The 25,161-nt window shown below is 39.4% G+C and overlaps 1 protein-coding gene across 4 annotated transcripts in view; it reads right to left on the minus strand.

Moving 5' to 3' along the window:
* Positions 1-24,231, minus strand: part of PCDH17 (protocadherin 17) — a 92,984-nt gene extending 68,753 nt beyond the window's left edge. For 2 of the 4 annotated variants that reach the window (XM_068929692.1, XM_068929693.1), the window contains exon 1: positions 18,961-24,226. In XM_068929692.1, the coding sequence (XP_068785793.1) occupies positions 18,961-21,576 (2,616 nt within the window). In that variant the 5' untranslated portion in view covers positions 21,577-24,226. Of the gene's footprint in view, positions 1-18,960 lie in introns of all 4 variants that reach the window. The other 2 variants (XM_068929691.1, XM_068929690.1) reach the window with 2 other exon arrangements.
* Between the last annotated feature and the right edge of the window lie 930 nt (positions 24,232-25,161).

Raw genomic sequence — 25,161 nt, forward strand, 5'->3', positions numbered from 1 at the left:
AAACATTAATCAGATTTATGAATATTAGGCTACTAGAATATTCATAATTTTTTCTCAGAATTACAAGAACAAGTATCACATTTTCAGAAATGATTCAATGCAACTCTATTTTATGTAGCTGTTCGTACCTGAAACTATAATAAAGCAAAATGTCTATGCTGACTAACTTCTTTTTAATTAAACATTAAATGGAGAAAATGAAATGAAACACCTCTCCCCTTTATCAGACTGCCACTTAGTATCTAACTCAAGCATCTTCTGTGTCTTTTCTTGAAAGGCCTAATTCCAAGCGTTCACCCTTCCCCCATGAAACAAAGAACATATATAATAGCAATCATTTTTCAAGACAAAAGAATTGCATTCTACCAAATCTAGTTTTGAAAGAGCAGACAATTGTCTTGATTTTATTAGGAACAGTTTGTGTTCAACACAGTACAATTTTTCACAAAAGACTTCTCAGTATAAGACTGCTAGTGAATGCATTTACTTAGCCTGAAGAAGTCATTTTTGATTTCACCAGACTTTTTCCATTAAGAAAAGGTATTAGACTAATACCCAAAAACCGGCTGGACATAAATTACTAATAAAGCCTTCTGCCTGTCTAGAGGGTAAAACTAAACAGGCTGTTTTTAACAAATCTAGAACAACAATCCTAATATGTGCTGTCCACTCTTTTTCTTATGAAACTATCTTTGAGATATATTTTATATGGCATATACATATTTAGGAAGTTTCACACTTTCTGCAAAATATGTATTTTGGTGTTACAAGACCCATAGCTTGTTTGCACAAATCTCTTACATGATATGTAACATTTTTCAAAAGCCCATTAAGAACATAGGTCAACAAAAGCAGTAAGATACACAAGACAAACACCACCCTGCTGTACTCTATTGCAGGATGCTCGTGGCTTGTGTTTTCTTTCTCTTGCATGAGGAAAATAGAACTACAGGGGAAAAAGGTCCTGAGCTGTTCAGTCAAATTCACTGAGTGACTTTTGAAAACTGAAACTCAGGAAACAAAATCTAAGATTCTTTCCTGTAGTCGCAGCAATGAAGATCCTTCCCAAATAGACACCTAGTCCCTGTACTATCTTCTGTTAGCAAGTACCAGGTACCGAGTTACTAAAATTCATTACTGCCTGATTACCTAAGTATTAATTTCAAAGTATTACAGAAATATATTTCAATTGTATTTATATAATTGACTTACTAAAAACAATTATTTTCCAATTTTTTCCAAGAGTTTACTCTGCAGTGCACAAAGTTCAAAAGAAAACAGAATCCTACTCCATAAGGATTTAACATAGTAGAAGGGTAAGAAGGCATAGGGCACAGTCAGGCTTCCTCTCACTTCATCAGTGGTCGCACTGAGCCTGAAGGCTGAAGAAACTAGAAAGGTCACTGCAGAGAGCCATGCTTTTTGTGCTGGCCTGGTGAAAAAGGAGGCTTGAAAGACAATCAAAAGATGGGGAGGGATCAGATCCTGACCAAATTCTTTTATAAGAAGTAAAAGATTGAAGCCTTTCAGGAGCAGTTTGCCTCCATGTCTGAGGGGAAGTCAGCCTAACAAAACCAGCTCCTCTACCAGAGCAGATGCAGGATGTGTATGTGTGGACTTCTTTCTCTAAAAAAACATGAGACTAGGAAAAAGTGTGGAAGCTGAAACCAAATCCCTCTTCTGCTCCAAAGAGAATCAAGATTTCCCAAACCAAACTCTATTTGCTGTTTTTTTTTCACAATAGAGCTTTTTTACTTGGCAGCTTCCTGAGCCTTGGTTTGATTTTCACTGGAGAAACATGAAATGTAAGTAACTAATGAAAATGAACACTATCTGGGAGGGGAATGTGGAATGTAAGAAAATATTTATGTAATTGTAATATGGCTTCTTGAGATTAACTACTTTTTTGAAAAGATGCAAGATCAGAACGTAGAAAGGGGTGCCAAATATCACACAATATAAAGAGCTCTAGCTGAAGGTACAATAGCTCTGCTTCTGCTATCACAGTGTCAATAAATAAACATAATGAAATTCGTGACACATTACCACACTGCTCTGTATTGCCTCTATTCATTTAAAAAAGATGAACACACTTAAAATAATTCACAACTTGTCAAATGCCTGTGAGCACTGCAGTTAGACCAGTGCTTTAAGAGGGATTTGTGAAGATTTTACAAGAGAGCTTGATTCAACTTATATCAAAGTAAAGATGGAAGTACGGAAAAATAGGCCAATAACTCCTTCACTTGAACCTACCATTACAGTTGCATCCAACATATTTACACTGCTCACCAATGATATGTACTTACTGAAGCTACATTGTCAATAAAAACCACATTAAGAACCTTTTGAAAGAGTTTTCCTGTCAATTAGACGGCAGATACATTCTATCGCTCCAGTTTTCCTGTCAATTTAATATACTGGATCATATTAACAGTACTGGCTTGTCAATAAGGCAAATCCGAATCCTATTAATGGAGTTATACTGCCAACATAATCGGCTTCCTATTTATCGAGCTCCCCAGTATTCGGGAAAGCTGTGAAATGGGATTATAAGGTTAAGTTACATACATCTGTCTCTATACTATATAAATATGTCAGGAATTGTTTCCTGTTGTATGAAAAAACACACATTTAATCACTCTTTCCTATTACATACAACTTCATACAACAGAACAGTATAATAGTTTACATTGAATCATTGAATCAATGTTATCATCAAACATTGAATCATCCTCATTTATCACATCATTATGCTTTCTATTTGTTCTATGTAACCCTGTAATTTTATAAGACTGTCTACTTGTGTGCCACACACATAGGAGAAGTGCTAGGGGATGTATACACTCCATCCCACCGGCATGAGATAACATCTGTGCCACAAAAATAAAAGAAAAGAGGTAAAACAAATTTTAGGAACAAAATACAAAGTACTCCACAATTTCAATGCTTATTTAGCCCTTGTATCGTCCTGTATAATCTTGATGTAATTGAAGCTTGGAAGTATAATTTTAGTGTAACAGAGATCCCTAGAAATAATTAACAAGAGGTAGTAGTTCGTGCATAAAAAAATAGTAGAAGTTTAGTAAGCCTTCTATTTAATAGAAGCCTTAATGAAGTTGAACATTAGTTGCTTTTAACCACATTCGATATTAAATAACTACTTTGACTGGATTAGTAGAATATACAACAGACCATTAAACCTGATTATATTTAAAAAAAAAAAAAAAAAACTTTTGCTCAAAAAGAGAAAAAAGAAAAAAGTAATTACATTAAAATGTACTGGGCATTCTCTTATCAAATTAACTCTCTGAGTCCAACCTGAAAATATGGATTTAAAAACCACGGTCCAAAATGACAGTTAAAGGTCAATGAATCATGTTGCCGATTGTATTTTCTGGTAGCAGATGGGTGCAATGAAAGCTAATGATTGAATTTGAAATGCTGTAATGCACCTTTTATCCATGGCTCCCACCATGTTGATTCTACCCTAGTATTCCTAACAGATATTATGTTTACTGCTTAACAGACTCAACTACAATTAGCTAACTAGAATGAAATCTGCACCTGCTTATCACATTGTCCAGCTTATTCTAAGTATATCATTCCATAAACTCATAATAATAATACATCTGGGATAGTGTCTTTGATAGTAATAGCTGCTGGAGTTTTCATCCCAATTTAGATACTAAATATTAAGTCTAAAAGTTTATGTATAAAAATTAGATGGAGATTTAAAAAATTAGAGCCTTGAAATTTAGGGAGACAACTGAAGTACTTGTTATAATTTCAAAAATATGTTTATCTCTCTCTGTTTATAACCTTTTTCTATGTGAAAATGACCTTATCTTTTCTTCTTTTCCTTCATACACACACATTCTGTATCACAATGGCAAGCTCCTGGTACTTTATTTTGCGCAAGCTCCTGGTACTTTATTTTTAATTTTGAGACATATCTGAAAGCTCTGACTTAGTAGAAATTGCCAGTGAAGCCAGTAAGCATTGTAGAACTTGTCCTGTTCTTATGACTGCTATTTTTCTGAGTAACACATCACTTTTTTTTTTTTTGGCTCAGAAAACGTAAGTATATAAAACTTATAATACTATATGGTGGGTAAGAAGATGAATTGGTGTCCTTTTAATGTTGACAAACTGTTTCACATTCATAATATTTAATAAGGGGAAAATAGAGACACTGAATATTTTAAAGTTGTTAAGTTTGTGTTAACACCTATCCACTGTATTTACCTTATTCTGTCCAACCCATACTCTCACTAAAGGCAACAATAAAACTCCCAAAAGCCATGACCTAAGGTCCACTGTAATCAATGGATGTTTTCAAATTGGTTTCAATAGTCCTTGGATCTGTCTGCTTACTTCAATTACAGGATAAGTGAGTCTTTACATTGGGTGCTACATTCCCACAGATACATACGTTGCATGCTGTAGAAAGCTGCAAAGGAGCAAGAAAAAGATTATAATAGTGAAAGAAAACGAGAAGAATCTCTTAAGCATAATATTCCTCTATCCCAGCATAGACAGCATTTAAACAGATTTGTAATTGCAGTGACGGGGAAAAGTGATCAGCTAGGGAACAAATACTGTATTAACACAAGAGTCCAGTTTTGTGATTATTTCCTATGGAGTGAAGAAATCATTAGCAATAAAGATAAAGCAGGACTTGATTCTGAAGCCACATTGCCTGCATAGAAAACACGCTTAAGGAGGGACACTGAAGCTTTCTTCCTAGGTGACAGTCTGGAGAATAGAGGTAAATCTGGATCACCTCTTTTGCTTTAGAGCTGTAACCATACACCCTTCCTCTTCCTAATATTCTTTCCTGGAGAAGTAATGATTCCTTTCAATTCCTTAGCAATTAGGGAAAAAAAAAAAAAATCACAGATGCCAGAATCTACTAATTTCCATCTGTGTAATTGCTTATTTAGGTCATGCAACTCTTTACTTCAACATTTTGTTAGAAAACCCAACATCATCAACAAGGTATCCTATAAACCTTTTGTGACAGGATACAGAGCCTTACTTTCACACAAGTACTTTGACATAGCTCTTTCCTCTCAGCATTAGAGAAAGATGCACCACTAAATATTCTGCCTAAATAATGGCTGAATTTACAGTAGAACAGTAGATCAAACTTTGTAGCCTTACCTTCCTGTGTAAGGAGATTTTCAACTGCAAAATAGTGATGAGTTGATTTATTACTTATGACATAAGATAAAAAATTCAGGCTTGCACAAATTTAGCAAGAGGTTTTGTCCCTAAATATATTTTAAAACGTAGCAGTCATGTGTCTCCAATGAGGTACTTCATAAAATGTAAAGTTTGATCTAATATACCATTAATACAGTAGCAATGGTCAAGTAAGCTTGGACAGAAAAATGAGTTCTTTCTGATATAGGCCTTTGTACAGCTATCTCCATCCCATCTCTACCACTTCAGTGTCCTGCTGCAAAGACTTCATACAGGACTATGTATATTAAGTTGATTTAGAAGATGGAATAAACAAAGAAAAGAGTTATCTTTCTCAATAGGATTATCTCATATAGAACACAATACCCACAGGGATCTCTACAGACTCAACAAGCTCATAGGTGTTTTAGGTGACGGCTTTGACCTGGAAATTCTTAAGAGCCAGACAGAGGGGAAAAAAAAAAAAAAAACAACCACCCAAACAAAAAACTGTTCTGGACTACCCTTCTCACTACAGCTTGCCATTTCAATTTGAAATCAGATTCTACTATTAAAATAAAGAAGATCCATACAAGAAGGTTCTCTGTATAGAGTCTAGGATGAGGAGAAGTCCTCTCTCTGTTCCCAACCAGTACTGCGTCAACATCTAGGGCACTGCTACCAGTGTCTCCACCAGGGGTGGAGAAACTGAACATTAATGCTCTTATCTGAATGAGCGGCTAGTTAGAGTGCATCAATTAAGTTATCAGTTTGCCTCCACACTTAATTAGCAGGATTCTCAGCCAGCATGTGAGCACTTTTATCAAAAGAAAATAAACGCAATAACAACTGAGTAATGCTCAACGTTTTGTTTGTTTGTTTGTTTAATTATGAACTTCAAAAGAAAAAAGTTAAAGTAGCTGGCTCTAAATAAGTCTGGCATCACAAAAGCTGCAAATCAATAGTCAGAGAAAGTGTGGTGGGGGGGAACAGAACTTTATAAGTGTGTGGGGGGGGGCACTACAGGTACACTATAGGTACAGCATAAAAAATTTCAGGCAAAAACTCATGCAAAGGGAAAAAAGTAACCTAAGATCATTCATACTGCTCTTCCTGAATATTCAAACCTTATAATGGTGTAACACAGACTAATGCTGCTCCCTGCAGGTGGATTGTGAGCCCACATGAAGCCACACCAACTTCACTGGTACTCAACATGGAGTGAAGTGGTTATCCACATAAAATGATCACCAGAATCAGAGCCAGTGTATGCAATTCTGCCATACATATGCTTTCAAAACTTTGTTCAGGTAGAAAAGTTCATTAGGAGATGAAGTAGATTATTTCCACAGCAAGTTATTTGTTTGTGTAGCTTCAGGACCTCATCTTGACTAACTGATCTTCTTTCCTAAACAGTCCATTATGCTTTTGCAAATAAAACAAGAAATACAAAATAATAAGGGCCAAGCATGGCCTGTAGTTCACATACAGCTATTAAATTCATCATATTTTTAAAATGGGTAAAATTAGGTTTGTTGGCTGTTTTTGTTTAAATCTTCTCAGCCATAAAACAATAAAATATAAAATGCCCTTCTAAAATACACAAAGATCAAGAGCAAAATCAATCACCCTCCATGAAAATAGAATTAGTATCTTACTCCTAGGACGTTGTGTACCAAGTTTCAGCATAGAGGGTTTCCAAGGTAATGGTATAGAATTCTATTTCTAAAGATTTGTAGCAGAACTGTTGCTTTAACCTTAGCCACAGCATAACAAACAGTACTAATATAATGATAATCCAAACTACTAACAACCTTAAGAATGTACAAGGAACAGACAGATACTGACAGGAATTAATCTGCCATTTTCACACATCTGCCCAAGGGAGGTATTGTAATTGCAAAAATTTACTCTTAGACTGCTGAGACTCATAGTAATTATGTTTCCTTTTTTTAATAGAAATAGCCACAGGTAGTAACAAATTGGGTTTTGAGATGGGGAACTGGGCATGAATTCTAACCCAAATTACTATGTAATTGTCTTTATTATAAAATACTATAGAAAACCTATGGCTCAAAATTTGAATCACAACAAAAACTTTCCTTTAAATAATCTCTTCTCCTCCTCTAGCTATTCAGTATGCACACTATTTCTTCATTTATTGGTACCAGCAAGACCAGTACGACTGCAAGCAGTTCATCTTTATCTAAAGATCTTTGCCCGTTCTAGTCAAAATTCCTGAAGCTTACATTTGTTTATAGAAGCAGTTTTCTCTTGCTCTACTTTAATTCAAGTAAAGTAGACTAACAAATTGGTCAAATCTGGAAATCTAGCTACTCATTTCTAAGGTACCTTTGCCAGAATCAAAATAAAGGAAGATGAAGAAAAGAGTCTCTGTGTCTGTGGTATACATATATATTAAATGCTCTTCAAAATTCTGGAAGCCTATTTGAAACAAATGAGCACATGAGAGTCCTTAAAATGAATTATTTTACACTTGTATGAAACCATTATTTCGTTGCAGTCATATTATTGTGGTAGTAAGATGTGTATTGTTGAGGAAGATATATATACTGATGGCCAATGAATAAATAATAAAATAAACACATCCAGTTACTTCTGCCTCTTACCATATTCTATTCAGCTAGGTCTGAAAGGAAGCTACAGATGGCTTACACAGACATAACGCATTTAAAGACTTAGACAAAGTGAAGAATATGCTTTGAAAGAAATACCATAAAACACTTTGTTTACCTGTCTTTTTCACCCTGGAGCTACACAGCTGACTGATATGTTCCTTACCTTGAAGCCAAGGGATGCAGATTACCATTTTCTTTTTAATTCCTAATGCTGTTAATAAAAGTGATTGAGTGCTGATTATTCTCACATTTCACATACCTCTTCTTCAACATTACTCTCAATTCTGCAGGCTGATAGTAGGATGTACAGTTTTAAGCATGATGTATTAACTTGCACCATAAAGCAGAAAATGAGGTCCTTCCTTACCTGTACTCTTGCCTCAGGAAAATATGACAACAGAACTTGTCTCTAAACTTGAGGCTTTTTAGATTGCCATATTAAAAGGTGCAGACTGACAGTATCTTCCAAAACACTATTAAACAACTATGTATAGATCACATATAATATATAAAAACATGGACAGACATTGTTATCTAACCACTATCTGGCCTTTTGTCCGGCTATAGAGCTCTTTTGGAACTGTACTGCTTCCACTTCCATGTACCTGCATATACGCATTTATATATACACAGTTATATTATCTGAAATACAGTCTAGAAATTTAAATAGTTTCTAAGGCGTGTGATTGCCATTTAAAAAAGCTATTAAATTCACTATTTCCCAAGCACTCTAAATTCCACTATATTCTTATTGTCATTTGATCCACTGAAATGACGAAGAGATCAGAAAAGAACACACTTGGTACTTTACAGCTGTGGTTGGATAATCTTGCTCATGATCATCAAAGCAGGATTGTTTTTATGATCTTCAAATCTGCATATCAAATTACACAAGTCTATGCCAAAAAGCAAAAAAAAAAATCAAATATTCAGACATCAGGACTATCTCAATAGAGTACTAGAGAATGCAGTTTGAGGCTAAGTGAAATGAACAGCTTTTACGGCTTTGTAATGTTTTTAAAGCAAAGGAGAGAAGCAACAGGGAGCAGTTCAGCTAATAAAGATTAACAGATTCTGCGCTGAATTCTGCACATGTTTGCGCATATCAGCAACCCTACTCCTGTAAGTGATCCGTTTAATTCAGTGGTTCTATTGACCTAAATTAAAATATTAACAGAATAAGTGTTTGAAGGATCATTCCTTGTGAGACATAATACTAATGCAATTATACATAGAAACTAACTTTCTTTTATATAGGCCTTGAAATTACTTAGGTACTGACTAAGGAAATGATCATGCTCCTTTTAGATTCGTGGAGAAAACTTTCATACCTCAATAGCAGTGGAAACAAAGTCCAAGTGCTAAATCTGAGGTGCATTATTAAAACAATATTGCTATTTTTCCTTTTTTTTTTTTTAAGAGAGCTTTAAAATTTTATAGAATTTAAATATTGGCATTATGTATTAACGAAAATGTGTTTAGCCCACTTCAGCTCACTTTTTTTTTAATACTCTTTTTTACTGCTAAGCAATCTTAACCATAAGTGGTTGCTTAGCAATCAGCAAAGAACTAGGCAGAAATGTAGTAAGTAAAGATACTGATTGACAGGTTCTGTGTTTGAATCATGGCATTCATTAAAAACAGTAGAATGACATCAACAAAAGTTTAAAACAGAACTCTTAACAAAATACATATAACTGTCTTTAGGAACAAATTATACGTTCACTAGGTATAAATTGTGATTCACGTGTCAGTTTTCTATAAAAATCCTTTAGCTATTATTAAAAATACATTAAAATCCTTCAAAATTTTGATGAAGCTATTATTTACCTTTTGTTTTTAATTCAATTGTCAAGTGTTCTTCCAAGGATTTTAAAAAACAGTATATATCTACAAAGTAAGCAAGAGTTTATAGCTTTGAAGACTTGAAATTGATTTTTAATGCAGCAGCTTTCAAACACTACAAAGGCTGCTCTCTGCTGATAAAGACAGTAAACAAGAAGTTGTCCTTTAAATGTTCCCTTTAATGTTTTTCTTTAATTAAAAATCAACCAAAAAAAACATTGCAACATTAAAAAATTTAAAATTAAGACATTAAAAAATGTTTAAGGTTTTTGACACATAGCGTATTCACACTAGAATGAAAACTTATGATGCTACTTTTGTTTACTTGTGTTATTTTAGGCTTTCTTCACTCTGTAAACATTGTTAATCAAGAAATAAAACCACATAAAAGTGGTTTATTGCTGAACACAGCTATTTTTATTGAGTAGAAATGTTAAAAATAAGATGAAATAAAACTAGATGTTATAAAACTACTGAAGCAAAATGGTTTTTTAATACCTTTAGATTATTTTAATATATTCTTTTCCTCTAATCAGACCAAAGCCTGTGTATGTAGATTAGTTACATCTAGAGTCTCATTTATCCAACCTGTATTTATCCTTTGATCACAAAGCTTGTTAACTTAAATGGTCTTTTATTGTCATGATTCGTTTTCCCATAATTATGCAGTTTAACTGTCTGATTTTTTTGGACTAAATATATGCAAACGCGCCAATCATATTCAGCAATGTTATGCTAGATGCTCAATGAACTGTAAGAGCCATTTCAATACAATAAAACTGCCTGGAAGCATTCCAGGGCAAGGACTACAAATATCAGTAATCATAGCGTCACCAGAACTAGTACAGGCAAATATAAGCGTGTCACACATGTATCAATAGATTGTCTGAAACTCTGCCTGAAACTAATTTCACATGTCTATCACTGAAAGAACTTAACAATGCATCGATCAGAGGTCCCACCCACACAACTGAAATTATGTGGTTTTATCCTGCAACAATACTTTTCTTTTTACCTTTAGAGTCCTCCTTGGCCACGCATTGGAGCTTGCAGCACACAGTCACCCAGCATGGAACATGGATACCATTAGAAACTTTTTTTATCATTATTATAGGCAAAAGTATTTTACAAACCAGAGGAACTCTGGTCTGATACAGAAGTGGCAAAACCACTAGCAAGGTCTAAGGTTAATATGAAATACCATTTTCACCTGAATTATTTTACTCATCCAGCTATCCTTTAGCATGCTAAATTAACAGTAGATCAGCATGGGACTGATTATATTTAAAGCTGAAGGAGGAAATATCCCCTCACTGAGAGAAAGTGAGATGTGGATGGATCTTTATGCTGTCCTTCTGTGCAAGTCATACTAATAATTGGCCGAAATAATTCAATAATTCAATATTGTCTTTTCTTTATATGCACAGGGACCCTTCAATGTTGAGGAGACATCCCTAAACAAAAAAAAAGGCATGTTCTCATTTTAATTAAGAGAGGAAACGATCTTATGCTATCTCTTCTGTAAAGGTAACACCAATAACTCGCTGAAGCAATTCAGTAAATAGATGCTTCTCTTGTGACCTTAATAAGCCTCAGTTGTATGCAGCAGCCTTTGGGATTTAGCTAGAAATATATGACTGCTTAAGGAGGTTATATAAAGCACTGCCTAATATCCTAACTAACAGGGGCATTCATACATATTTGCTTGTTCTTAAGTTCAGTACTTAATACTATTTTTTATAAAATACTTAATAATATTTTTGACTCATAGAATTGACAACAATTAATCTAGAATCTTCTGTAAAAAAATAAAAAGTCTATGGCAAAATAAAAAATAAAAGTTGCACTAAAAAGACCATGACAGATATATCATGAGGCCTTAGAACGCACCCTGGCTAAGATTTATGTCAGATTGTATACTATTCAGTTACATCCCATCACACCAGCCAAAGCCACACCAACTAGTTAATCTCCTTGTTTCCTCCTTAAAAACATAATAAATGAAACAAAGCCCTTAAATGCTTCTTATTCAAAGAGCTTTTCCCTGAAATGATTTTGTCACTCTCTTCCTAGTACTTTTTCCTTTATATATGTACATATATATGTAGGCAAGAGCCTGCAGTTCCCTGAGAGTTTTACTTTTTCCCTATATTCTTGAACCCTTTAGCATTAATTTCACCACTTCTCCTCTTGCAGCTGAAGAAGTGATACAATTGAACGTACAAAGCTCCCAGGCTATCTGCTGCAAAAATTTGTCCCAACCATTCTGCTCTGACCTTTTGACATCAAAGGATTGCTTCTATACTTTTAAAGATAAAAACAGAGCTGTGTTTCTGCTCTGGTCAACAAATCATTGTTCAAGTTCCTTTCACAGAAAATTTTTACCTGTTGGGTAATACTGGTACTAGAAGCCACAGAAGAAGACATCTTTTCTTTATATGTGCAGGCACTCCTCAGTCTTGAGGAGGTATCTCTAGACCACTGCCATGCATGCTATACGCTTTCCTCAGAAAGAAAACAAAAACCTGAACACATATGTGTTTATTATATAGATTGAATGCCCTGTGTAACAAAGCCTAAAACTAATTTGGTGAGGTATTTTAACTTTTGTAGGAAGATTAAAGGAAAGAGAAATTAAGTAGGATTTTTTAAAACATAAATGTAAATATTGCCTGGTAAATTAACATTTCCTGAGGGGGAAGTTGATAAAAAGGAAGAAAATTTGCTGCAAAAAAATAGGAAATGTTTCATTTAAAAACAAATCTCAACTGGTTTACAGCCAAATTTTGTGACTCGGGCAAAAATCTTGTTTTGTGACCTTTTTGCCTCATTACAGAAGCAAGTTCGTACTCATGTTTTCTTAATTCCAAGTGATATTTGCAAATAATTCATTTGTACCTAATGATGATTTACCATGTAACAGTATTTGCTGATTTTTAAGAATAACGGTGTATTCTGTACGCTTTTAAAAATACATTAAAATAATATGTTCATTAAAATGTTCCATAGAGTCTTTGATTTCTTCTTTTAGCTGCACACCTGATCATGTTACTGTTCAAATTATAGCTATAAAATCCAGTCTCCTCAGCCGTTGTTTGTAAAGAAGCTATCACCAAAGGCTGAAATCTAAAAATAAAGATTCACTTTATCCCACCATTCTTAGCTGCATTCAGTAAAAATCTTAGTCACAATTTGCTCTTGAACCACTGAAATCAGTGATGAAGTCAAAATTATGCTATTGACAGAAATAGGAGTAGGCCTGTGATTTTGCATCCATGCGGGAAAGGATAACAGAAACTTGGCCATTATATTATTAAAAGATAACTCATCAAAGGATGAGTTGTATGAATTGCATTAGTAATCACACATTTGTATGAATTTTCCTATTTAAGACTCCGCAGTGAAAGTGAGCACCAACATGAGGAAAGTTCAATTTTAAGAGCCATTGAGAGCTGAGGTCCAGTAAATATTGCTTGACTTGACTCATGTCTTCTATTTTTACTGCACTAACTTTCTTCAGCGCTTATACTTCTCCTTTATAAGGCAGCAAATTCTATGGAGATAATATTACTCTTAATTTATTGCTTAATGAGAATTTATATTCTAGCAATATCATCTTCTTTATTATAATACTAGTATTTCCTATTTCAATCTCTTACATTGTCTTTCTCTCTATTATAATTTTTTATTGCTTAATCCTGTGGCACAGCGAGCATTTCAAGCTCTGTATATCAGGAATGATCCTTTTTGAAATAACATGGCTATAAACCGTACCAATAAGGAGATCAATACCCAGACCAGAGCAGTTGCAATGCAGAGTAGGAGCCCAGTCCTACTTCCTCTGCCTATTTCAGCAGCCAGCGTGGGTACCACAGGGAGCTGTAAATTGTCATACTGGGTCCTAAAATGTACATACTTTGTGTCGTAGTATTATGCAGTGTATCTTGGGAAAAAAAAAAAAAAAAAAAAGAAGAAGTAATACTTTGCAAAAAACACAGAAAAGCTCCCATTTTGCAGTTCTTACACAGCCAACCCTGGTATTGACTTCAACAAATAAATAAACCTAAAGCTACAGAACTATGTAACACATTTAACACATTTAAAGGAATTTTTTTGCAAGACATCTAACCTTACTATACAGATTTGAAAAATTATCATAATGCATCTTAGCCAGCCGGTTCCGAAATAGCATCAGATGACAAAATTAGTGTCTTTAGATGTGGGCCTAGAATATGTAGCTGGGAAATCTAAAAGTTTGGGAATTATAATATACAAATCTGCAAATGTGCAGGACTCCCCCATTCTCCTCTCGATGTGTAATGCTAACTTTCATTAGCTCTCGTCAAAAAAAGTAATATTCTTCATTTGCAGAAGATATGACAATCAAAACTGATACCTCTTTTGAGACAGAAATTTAAAACATTGAGAGTAAATGCAACTTCTGTAAGTAAAGTTGGTTGTCCTTATACAGCAGCAGCTGCACACTTCCTTCCTGTAAATCCCAACCACTGAAATTTCTGAACAGAAGTTTCTCAAGACAAATCATGGAACAATAGTATATCTAATAAAGAGCAGCATGAATATAGCTTATGGTTTTTATTTCCCCTGAAGACTGTATCTTCTTAAGATGATGATGAGGCTGCACCAGGACAGTAATCTGTTGACACATCATTAACACTAGGTTAAGTGAAGTATTAAGAATGATCTGTACTTTATTTTATAATGCTACATGACTGCCTACTACAGTATATGTGTTGACTCCCAGCTTGAGAGCTTCTTGTAACATATTTTTTGCTTTTTTTTGCTGTTGTTTAACAAAAGCTGTGATCATCGTTTCCTTTATATTTGCTCCTGTCTCATTCCTGATATATTTACAAATCTCTCCGCACTGCATCACAAGTATAATAATACATAATCTCTAAGATTATCAGTATGATTTGCATATGTAGATAGTTTTCTCCACTTTAAAGAACCAATTTCTAGAACCTATTTGTTTAAAGAATCTGTTTGTTTCCCTCTATTCATCCACTCTTTTATCTGCTGGAAACCTGAAGGAAAAGAAACCGCAGCTTTTTCTACTTGTTCTAAAGAAAGACTTTCCTATGTTAACATGAGCTGATTAACACACAACTTTTTGATAGGAGTGATATAAACATATATGCATACGTTTATATGTCATATTCTGTTTTATGCCTGCTTCTTCAAATGCAGAGCAAAATCCTGTTTCTCTTAGTCAGGTGAGTAGGCCAGCCTGATTTACTCACCATAATGAAATGAACAGAATTTGCCTGCCAATAAAAATCAATAAAAATCTTCTTTCAGTCATGTAGAGATTCCATTGTCTCCGGCTTTATCTTTTTTCCCCAGTAAAAATGTATATTTTGAAACTTAAGTGATTCAAAGATTCCAAAGAATTCTGAATCTGGCAATGAGGAACACATAGCACTAGTTTATATCTAAATATTTTTTAACTGAATTGCCCTTTGGAAGTACTATTTCTCAAGTATGCTTAGAGTATGACTGCTGAAGTTAAAAATGATGAAACATGCTAATGTGTAGTTGTTGTTCTAACATCCCAGGACATTGTTAAACACTATTTTTTGTATACATCAACCTTAAGTGTAGATTAAATCACAAATGGCCTGATTTTCAGAGGCCCTAAGCACTTGCAAGTCTTTTGTATCAATAAATACTGAAAGTATTCAGCATCCGTAGCTATTTATCCAAAATTCTATATATATATATAGCGTAGGCATATTTAAATCACTGGATTACTATACCAAAGAACTTAATTGTTTCATGTAAGTGACATATAAAACCATCATAAACAGCTAAATGCTACAAGTAAGTGAGTAAAAAATAGGTTGTTAAAACTTGTGACTAAGGTATAACAGAAGTCACTTAAAGAGAGACAAGATTACACTGCTCTTACACATAATCAGGCTGTATTTTATTCAGCTGCTGGTCCTTTTGGGTCAGTCTGAAACCCGCAGTCACTAAGTAGCACTTTACTTCACAGGTACTCATTGATTTTAATTGGGCTATCTGTAGGATAAAATACTACTCAGCAGAAATAAGGGAATCATATCCTGGTCTATTGACTTTACTGGTTCTTACTGCAAAGCAGAAAAAGTGTTATGCATTCCTAATAAGAGTGAGAAAATCTCAGTCTAAATGAGAAAGCAATTATTTATTTGATTTTAAATATTTATAGAATGAGTTGAATGTACTAAGTAATACAGCACACACACACACACACACATATATATATATACACATACACACAGATATATATATATATACATATATATATATATATATATATATACACACACACACACACACATACATATACAAGTTTTAATAACTCCTGCTAGAGAACTGTACCATTAAACACTTGCTGAGAAAATAAGAGTGAAGGAAAACAGTTCTGTTTTAGTGCGGGATTATCATGGTTCAGTAATATTTCTGAAAAAAATAACGTGAATATTAACTAGAGAACACTTACACAATCGTTTAGCTTTCCCTTATGGAGGTAATGAAAAAAACTGCTTTTTGGAACTGATTAATGAAAGGAGCAGCTATTAATACAGCAGCTATTTGGATTCTGTATCCTTTTTTCTACTGGCTATACCTTTGATTCCTAACTGTGCAATTTACTCTTTCAGAAACAAGTTTCCTGGAGCGATTAAGGATATATTAGATCCAGAGAGAGGGCTCATCATTTTGTCTTTCTCTATAAGTTTGCAGTTTGAATTTTACATGATCAAGAAGTACTGTACCAGACACAAAGTGGCATCTATATTCTAAGTGCAAATTTTATATAAAATTTACTTTAGGGATGTGGAGATGTAGAATATTAAATGTATTTTAATAAGACAAAGGTATGGTGAAGAGGACTGGATTTCTCCATCTGACTACTTTAATTCTGAGTCTTCCCTAAGTAGACCCCAACTACTGCATGTCATATGATGTATTTGTTCTTTTAATATAATTACAAAATATACTGTTAATAGTACGTTCAAAGGGATGTTCACTAGTGAAAAATGAGTGTTTCCTAATCTACTGGTTGGACCATCTGAATATCCGAAACACTCTGTATAGATACTAAGGGGAAGCAAAAAATAAAATATTAGATATGTCAGTATGTGCTAGGAGGAATTGTTTAACATTTGCCACGGTTGCCATATCGAAAACTCTTATAGAAACCACAACACACCTTTTTAAGGGAGGAAATTCCTCTTTTAGCTTTATATAGATCTCAGGAAAAAAAATCATGACTGATATTATACAGTGAACACTGTAAAAAAGAATCATATTTTCCATAGGGATTTTACACTACAATTGAATCTTTACTACTCAGTAGCATCAATACATGAATTAATTGCTTTATATAGACATTACATGGTTGTAGGAAAGTATAACTTTCTATCTTAGTAACTAGTACACTCATCACTTGGAAGAAAAAAATAGCATTCTGATCACTCCATTTTACAGTAAAAAAGTTGACATTATTTAAACAAGTGTCACTGAAAATTATTTGTCTTTTAAAGCATGAATTATAAATCAAATTATCTTCGATCGTGCCCTAACCTAAACTCATTCCTGAAGTGTCACTTTTTGTTAAAATCAATTTCAGATTTTAAGTATTGCTCAACTCACCTAATTGATAGCAACACAAATTCATGATAGGCATAAAATGAAATTGTTTCTGTGACACAACTCAATAAATAGCGGGTTGAGGATTAATTCACAGTGACCTTGTACAGATAGCCTTTTTTTTCTCCTTTTATCATAAATATTCAACTTACGGACAATCAATTGCTAGAATTTTGATTACTTAACCTGCCAATTACTAGTGGCTACTTCTATTTAGTTTAGAAAATTAGATGCAGCTGGCAACTAGAACATTCGTTGTTCACAGACTGCACAGCATGATAACTCAAAGGTATTATGAATTTTCTTTTGGTACATCAAGCGTCTACAGTGCAACTTCTTTCCCACTCGCTGCGTACACAAAATGAGTCTGTGTCACTTCTGATACACTCAGCTCATTCCCCTATGACTCAGAACAGCATATTAGGAGAACCACAGGATAAAACAGATATGACATTTCAAATATATTTAATAGTCATTATCCAGAGCCTGCATTCAATCCAAACGTTAAAAATCACTTTGGAACATACCTGTAGTATTTGAACATTAAGATGCATTAATCATGAAGCAATGCTTTAAATTAAATCAACTGGAGCCAAATTCTGTCCTCACCTTCAATCTGGAAGTTCACTGCTCTGGAATATGTCTTCTGAGTTTATACTTTCAGCTCTCTGCTAAAAATTAAAATGGTCCAAATTCTGCCATTTCTCACATTCATAAAAGTCAGTAAGACAGTGTGGATATAACTGACAGCAGAATGCAGCCCAGCTGTAATTTCTAAATCAGCTTTAGTAGAAAACAGAGCATGTAAGTCTTTCACTATAAAGCAATAATCAATATTGATTCAGGCTACTGGAAATCTGACTAGTTGTTTTGCTGTTTTATGACAGGATGTGAATTTTGTTAACATTTGAGGGTAGGAGGGAATCACCACATACATTTTTTTCTACTTGACTAAGCAAAATTTTCAGTGCGGAAGGTTTGGTTGTTTATGGAGAGAGGAGGAGGCAATGGGGCCCCAATGATACTGTTCTGTGTCAAAAATAAGTATTTATGTATATATATTTTGAAGAAGGAAATTTAAAAAACTAAAAAAAACAAAAAACGTACATCTTGGAAAGATAGCTCATATTTACATACAGGATTGGAGGGCTATAATACACTGTTGCAATAGATGTCCTCAGTGTGTAGAGTTTCTCCCACGATCTGTTAGTTACTGCAGATGACATGACTGCTTCAGATATGCCCTCCCCCTTCTCCACCCCACATCGAAGTAAAGTGAAACCTGTAGATGATCCCAACTCTGTCTCATGATCTTCTGGAAAATACCCCAAAGTGCCCCAAATGTATGAAATGCCTGCCTGCCCTCTCACATGCACCTCTTTTATACTGCTGTAACTCCATTTATTTCAGGGCAGATTTACTTTTGAGTCACACAGGAAACACCAGTGTGACTGCAGAAGCAGACCCACCAACGTGATCTGCTTCCACTTTTATTTTATTAAGTCCACCTCTCTTAAGTGACTTGTGTTGGTCCCTTCAGTGGTGCCTTACAGCAGATTTCACTGCAGACAAAACGTAAAGTTAAACCAGCGTCTAAAGTGAGGTCCAGGGTATTCTAAAAGTCTCCTACCTGAATTATGGACATCCGGCTCGGGGGAGCCTCGCTGGCGTTAGTCCCTTGCCCTGTGAAGCTGGTGTGGCAGCCCACATGTCCCTGGGGTACAGTCAGGTTGTTGGAGGCGGGCTTCAGGTACATCACCTCAGACCTGGGAGAGCTGAGGGGCAGGCGGGTCTGGTAGTCAAAGTACATGGGTGAGGTGGCCAGGGATGGGCTGCTCACCACGTTCATGACATTGAGGGGGCCCCGGCTGTCCTCGCCCTCACTGGGCACCAGCATAATGTCATTCTTGCTGATCTTCTTCTTCTTGCCCTTGCCCCCTCCACTGCCACTGCCTCCTCCTCCCCCGCCACTGCCTCCCCCTCCTCCCAGCTGAGGGTGGCTATACTCGGCAATGCGACAATTATAGGTGCGGATCTCCTTGTTTTCTCGCTTGCATTTCACGGCAATAGTGATCATGGCAGCCAGTAAGATGATGGAGACAGTGCTCAGGGTCACAATCAGGGGCAGTGACAAGTCCCAATGTGGTCGTCGATGCTGCTCACCATTCACCTGCGGCTCACCAGCCTCAGGCAGGGGCCCAGCCAAGGCCCTAACAATGAGCTTGGCCACTGCAGAAAGGCTGGGCTTGCCGTGGTCACTGACTTTTACCACCAGTTCAGCCACAGGGCTGAGCTCCTCCCAGTAGGGGTGCAAGGTACGTATCTCACCACTAGTTGGGTCCATCTCAAAGAGGTGCTCCTCATTGCCTTCCACAATCTCGTATGTGAGGCGCCCACTCTCCCCAAAGTCACTGTCCAGGGCGCGGACGGTGCCCACAGGGTAGCCCACACCAGCATTGCGAGGCACCTGCAGCTCGGCAGTGTCGTTGATGAGGGCAGGCAGGACGATGAGAGGTGCGTTGTCATTGACATCTAGCACAGTGACGCGTACCGTGGCATTGCTTTCGCGGTGGGGCGAACCTGAGTCCTTGGCCAGCACACGAAATTCAAAGTGCTTGGTCTGCTCATAGTTGAAGCTCCTCAGGGCGTAGATAGCACCATTTGTGGGATTGACAGAGACATAGGTGTAGATGGAGACGTCACCAACATGCCCAGGCAGGATGGAGTAAGAGACTGTCCCGTTTTGGCCCAGGTCAGGGTCCTGGGCCAAGACAGAGCCCAGGTACTCTCCAGGGATGTTGTTTTCAGGCACCTGCAGGACATAAAGGCTCTTACTGAAGCGGGGTGGGTTGTCATTCTCATCAAGGATTCGGACAGAGAAGGACTTGGTGGAGTTGAGTGGGGGGCTGCCCCCGTCACGGGCTACGATGGTCACATTGTACTCATCCTGTGCCTCACGGTCCAGAGGCCGATCTGTGACCACAGTGTAAAAGTTGTCATAGTTCTCCTCCAGGGCAAAGGGGATGGCACCGGGCCCGCCGCCGCCGCCCAGCACTCGGCACTGGAGCTGCCCGTTCTTGCCTGAGTCACGGTCAGTGACCCGCACCAGGGCGATGACGGTGCCTGGTGGGGCGGCCTCGCTCAGTGCTCCCTGGCGAACAGAGACAAAGCCAATGGTGGGTGCATTGTCATTGCGGTCGATGAGGCGGACAGTAACTTTGCAGTGTGCCGGGATAGGATTGGGCCCCAGGTCTCGAGCCTGGACGTCAATCTCAATGAGGCCACTTTCCTCATAGTCCAGGTTGCCCTTGACACGGATGAGGCCGCTCTGTGGGTCAATGCTGAAGAGGTCACGGACACGTTCAGGCGCGTAGCCGCTGAACGAGTAGAGCACCTCCCCGTTGGTGCCCTCATCGGCATCGGTGGCATTGAGGTCGATGACAGCAGTGCCCAGTGGTGCATTCTCTGGCAGCTCCACCACATAGGAAGCAGCCTCAAAGACGGGGCTGTTATCATTGGAGTCAATGAGGCGCACATTGATCTGCACCGTGCCGGAGCGTGGTGGGTCACCACCATCCAGCGCTGTCAGTACCAAGGTATGGTGGCTCTGCTCCTCACGGTCTAAAGGCTTCTGGATCACCAGCTCTGGAAACTTTGTGCCATCACCACGGGACTTCACATCGAGGGAGAAGAGGCCATAGTCATCGCGGGTAAGCAGGTAGGTGCGCAGCCCATTGTCCCCGGCATCTGGATCGTGGGCGCTAGTGAGGGGGAAGCGGGTGCCTGGTGCAGCATTTTCCGAGATGTCCATGTCCACTTGGTCGGAGGGGAAAGCCGGTGCATTGTCATTCAGGTCCTGGATCTCCACCTTGATCATGCAGATCTCCTGGTCGTTGGCGAACACCTCGAGTGACAGCTGGCACTTGGCGCTGCGTTGGCACAGCGCCTCGCGGTCTATGCGCTGCTTGGTGTAGAGCAGCCCACTCTCGCCGTCCACGTCCAGGAGGTGTGGGGCCGAGTTCTCCAGCACCCGGAAGGTGGATTTGGGGCCGCGGCCGCCGGAGCCGCCACCGCGCTCCGGGGGCAGCAGCCCACCGCCTGCAGCACCCGGCTGCAGCCGCGCATCACGGCCGATGTTCCCGATGACCGTGCCTGCTCCCTGCTCCTCTGGAACCGAGTAATTAAGGTTCTTCAGTGACAGGGCGGGAGCCCAGCAGAGGAAGAAGCAACAAATGGAAAGGTACATCCCCGTGCAGGGGGTGGGGGCGGCAGCAGCTGCGGCGGCGACCAGGGCTGTCCCTGTCTTCTCTGCCTCCTGTGCTGGGTTTATTCTTCCTCCTTCTCCGTTCTCTCTCTCTCTCTTTTTTTTTTTTTTTTTTTGCCTTCTCTCTCTCCCCACCCCTATATTTTAAGTTCCTGAACCTGTTGCTCTAAAACATCTGCAGAGACACAGGATGAGAGGCAGCAAATGGACCATGTAGCTCAGAGGGAGGGAGCAATGGGGGGGGGGGGGAAGAAGAGGGGGGGAAGCAGCTTTGGCTGTGTTTCAGTAAGCGCTTGCCGTGCTTACGATCCCCTCGCAGTAACTTCAGCTGTCCAACTTCGGCAGTGGGAGGAGGAGGAGGATTTCAAAAATCAGAAAATCTGCAAAAAGATCTTCTCCTCTGGGTAGGTGAAACGTTCCCGATCCTTGAATCTCCAATGTACAAAGGATAATAAAAATAATAATAAAAAAATCGGCGGTGGTGGTTGTTTTTCTAAAAACGGTCAAAAAGGTTTTTTAAGAGGTGTATTTATATATACACGGGAAAGGGGGTGGCCACAGGGCTGTAAGCAGGGAGAAAAAAGCTTATTTGCTACTCATCGCTTGTGATGCGATTGATGGAGTAGAGTGTGGGGGTGGAGGGGGTAGGGGAGAGACGGAAGGGGAAGAAAGTCTCAGCTTGTTGTTGAAGCCCTCTTCGTGTGCAGTGAGAGGCAGTGAAATGTCTGATTGCACCGCGGGGTTGTTGGTTTTCAGGGAGTGTTTTGCTGCATTTAGAGATCTAATCTTGCATTGCTTGCGGCGGCGAACTGCATCTCGCTGCCATCGGTATTTATTTCCCTCTCTCTGTCTCGTACGCACGCACTCTTTCCTTCCCGAATCAGAAGACGGGGGAATGGGAATTGCAGCGCAGAAGGGAAAACACAAAACGAGGGAGAAAAAAAAAAAAAAAAAAACAACACTAGCGTCCGGATTTGTAGTTTCCTTTCTCTCCCTCTACTACCAGCCTCCCACTCTTCCGTGGGTGGTGGTGGTGGGGATAATTAAGAAACCCACGAGCTGATCTTCATCATTAGCAATAAAGAGATATTTTGAGAGAAATCACAAGCTGTGCTCAATCAGATGCACACTTGGGTTTCTTTAAGACAGGCCAGTAGCCGCCGCCACCACCACATCCTTTCTCTCTGTGTATCTATGCGTGTGTGCGTATGTGTGTCTGAGGAGCTGCACTTTTCTCCATGCAGTTTAATTCCAGTTTGCTTTCCTCTCCAGTCGAGAGGAAATCAACAGGCAACCCATGGCTGAACGCATAGATTAAAAAGGGGAGAAAAAAAAAGAAAATTCAGAGAGCGGGAAGGGGGAAAAGAAGAAAGAAAAAAGAAAGAAAGAAAAGCCACTACACACTCTCTCTTTCTCTTAGTCTCTCGCTAAAAGGGAAACAGTCTCTGCATTCAGAGGGCTGCGCTGTCAAGTGCCTCTCTTTTCTTTCTATTCAGCATCTCCTTCCAATGACACTGCCTCCTAGTCCTCTTCATTTAGGGGAGGGGAGAGGAAGAGGAAAAACAATCTTGGTGAGCAATAAAGTGGCAGATCTTTTAATCGACTAATTCGCTTATATTAAAATCTACGCATTTTAGCAGTCTTTTCAAGCTGTAACAGTCTCTCTGGGCATCTTGCTTTATCGGGGGAGGGGGGAAGGCAGCATCAATACCAGCTCTGTTACGATTTACCTTTCCCAGTAATATGAGGTATAGGTAGATATTGAGGAGGGGGAACTAAGTTTTATTTCAGGTTATTTTAACAGCCAGAAATAAATGAATGACACATCTAGAAATGCAGGTGTTTCAATCTGCTGGATGAGTCAGATCCAGCAGAACAAATCACATTCGCTATCGCCTCATGTTCCTCCCTTCTCAGACATTAGTTGCAGCTTCTTCCTAACGCCTTTCTGACTCACTCTATAGACGGGAAATATATATATATATATCTCAGATTTAATGTTTTGGAAGAAGGGGAGAGAGAATGGGGGGGGGGGTGTCAGATCCAGCTGCACTTTTACTATACCTCTTTCTCCGGGAGACTGAGGATCAGGAAAACAAGGCTGTTATCCACTCACTGGCACAGAGGCGCGTCTGTCTCCTGCTTTGCTGAGTGTTTTTACCACCTTTCCTCAGTGCTATGTGTGAAATAGTCAAAGATCTTTCATATTAAAAGAAAGAAAAAAAAATCATAGGTTCCCAGTACATAGCTACTTCCGAGTCTCAGTTCTGCACTGTTTGTTTTTTTTTCTCCTCTCCTCCTTTATTTGAGTCCGGACCCGAAGTACATAGTTAATTCTGCAGTCTGTGGTAGAGGGGCTTTTAAAAATTCTTCTCTCCGTCTCATTGATGGGTGGCCCCTTTCAAACAGACGGTCGCCAGCCTCAGCCAGACAGCACGCAAAACAAACGCCGATTTCCGATAAGACAAATCCATCGCACGAGCCGCCCGCAGGTGAGTGGAGGTTCAGCGAAAATTCAACAGTTGGAGCCGCGTCTCTCCGCCCGCCCCCTCCCTCCTTCCCATCCCTCTCCCGCCTCACTGCAGCATTTGCCGGGCTCCCCGCACCTCCGCGCTCGCCCAGCGCCTCTCGCCGACTGACTCTATTCACCTCACGCCGCTGCTTAAACATTGATACGGATTCCCCGCCAGCCAATCCCCGGCGGCGGCTGCGACCGGCCTCCCCGCCGCCCGGCCAATGGGAGGCGGCCGGAGGGCGGCGGGGCGGGGCTGGCCTCCCCCCCCCCCCCCCCCCCCCCGCCCCGGCGCCCGGGTGTCATTGATTAGATCGCTGAGACGGGAGGCTAACAATGTGAGAAGGGCTTGTTGCTTGTAAACTGCGGTGTCTCGTTTCTACACACTGCAGCGCCTCTTCGCCCCCCTACCCACCCACCTTCTCCCCCCACCTCTTTTTTTTTTTTTTTTTTTACAAAAATATTAACAAGTCTTCCGCGATCTTCGGTAGAAGGGAAAAAATAAAATAAAATAAAAATTAAGGAGGAGACGCTGGGACCAGCGCTTCTCCGCCGCGCACGCCTTAGGACTTGGAGCACGCGGTGGGGGGCCCCCGGCGCGGGTGGGGAGGCAGGGGGCGAGCGCCGCGGCAGAGAGGCAGGGGGGCGGCGGCCCGCGGTGCCCACGGCGCCGCCCGCCGCGGCAGCGACGCCCGGGGAGTAAACGCGGAGCCCGCCGCTCGGCGGGGATGGGCTTCCCCGCTGCCCCACGGCACGTGGGGGGGGCGCCGAGGCAGAGCCGGCGGCGGGACGGGACGGGACGGGACGGGACGGGAGCCGGCGGAGGTCTGCGGGCGGCCAGGTGAGTGCTGCGATTGCTGGGACCGCGCCTCGCGATGTGCCCGACACGGAGCTGCCGTTTATAAAGGTGCGAAGGGCGGGGGCGTTTAAGTAACGGGAATCGCTCAGGGCGAAAGGGAAACCATCTCCAGGGCGATTGTAAAGGCGCCCCCGACAATTATTTTGGGAGCGGCTCTTAAAGGACTGAGTGAAAAAGGCTGCTCTTTCAATGGGAT

Source organism: Struthio camelus, chromosome 1, assembly GCF_040807025.1.
Source record: "Struthio camelus isolate bStrCam1 chromosome 1, bStrCam1.hap1, whole genome shotgun sequence".
Classification (NCBI taxonomy): domain Eukaryota; kingdom Metazoa; phylum Chordata; class Aves; order Struthioniformes; family Struthionidae; genus Struthio; species Struthio camelus.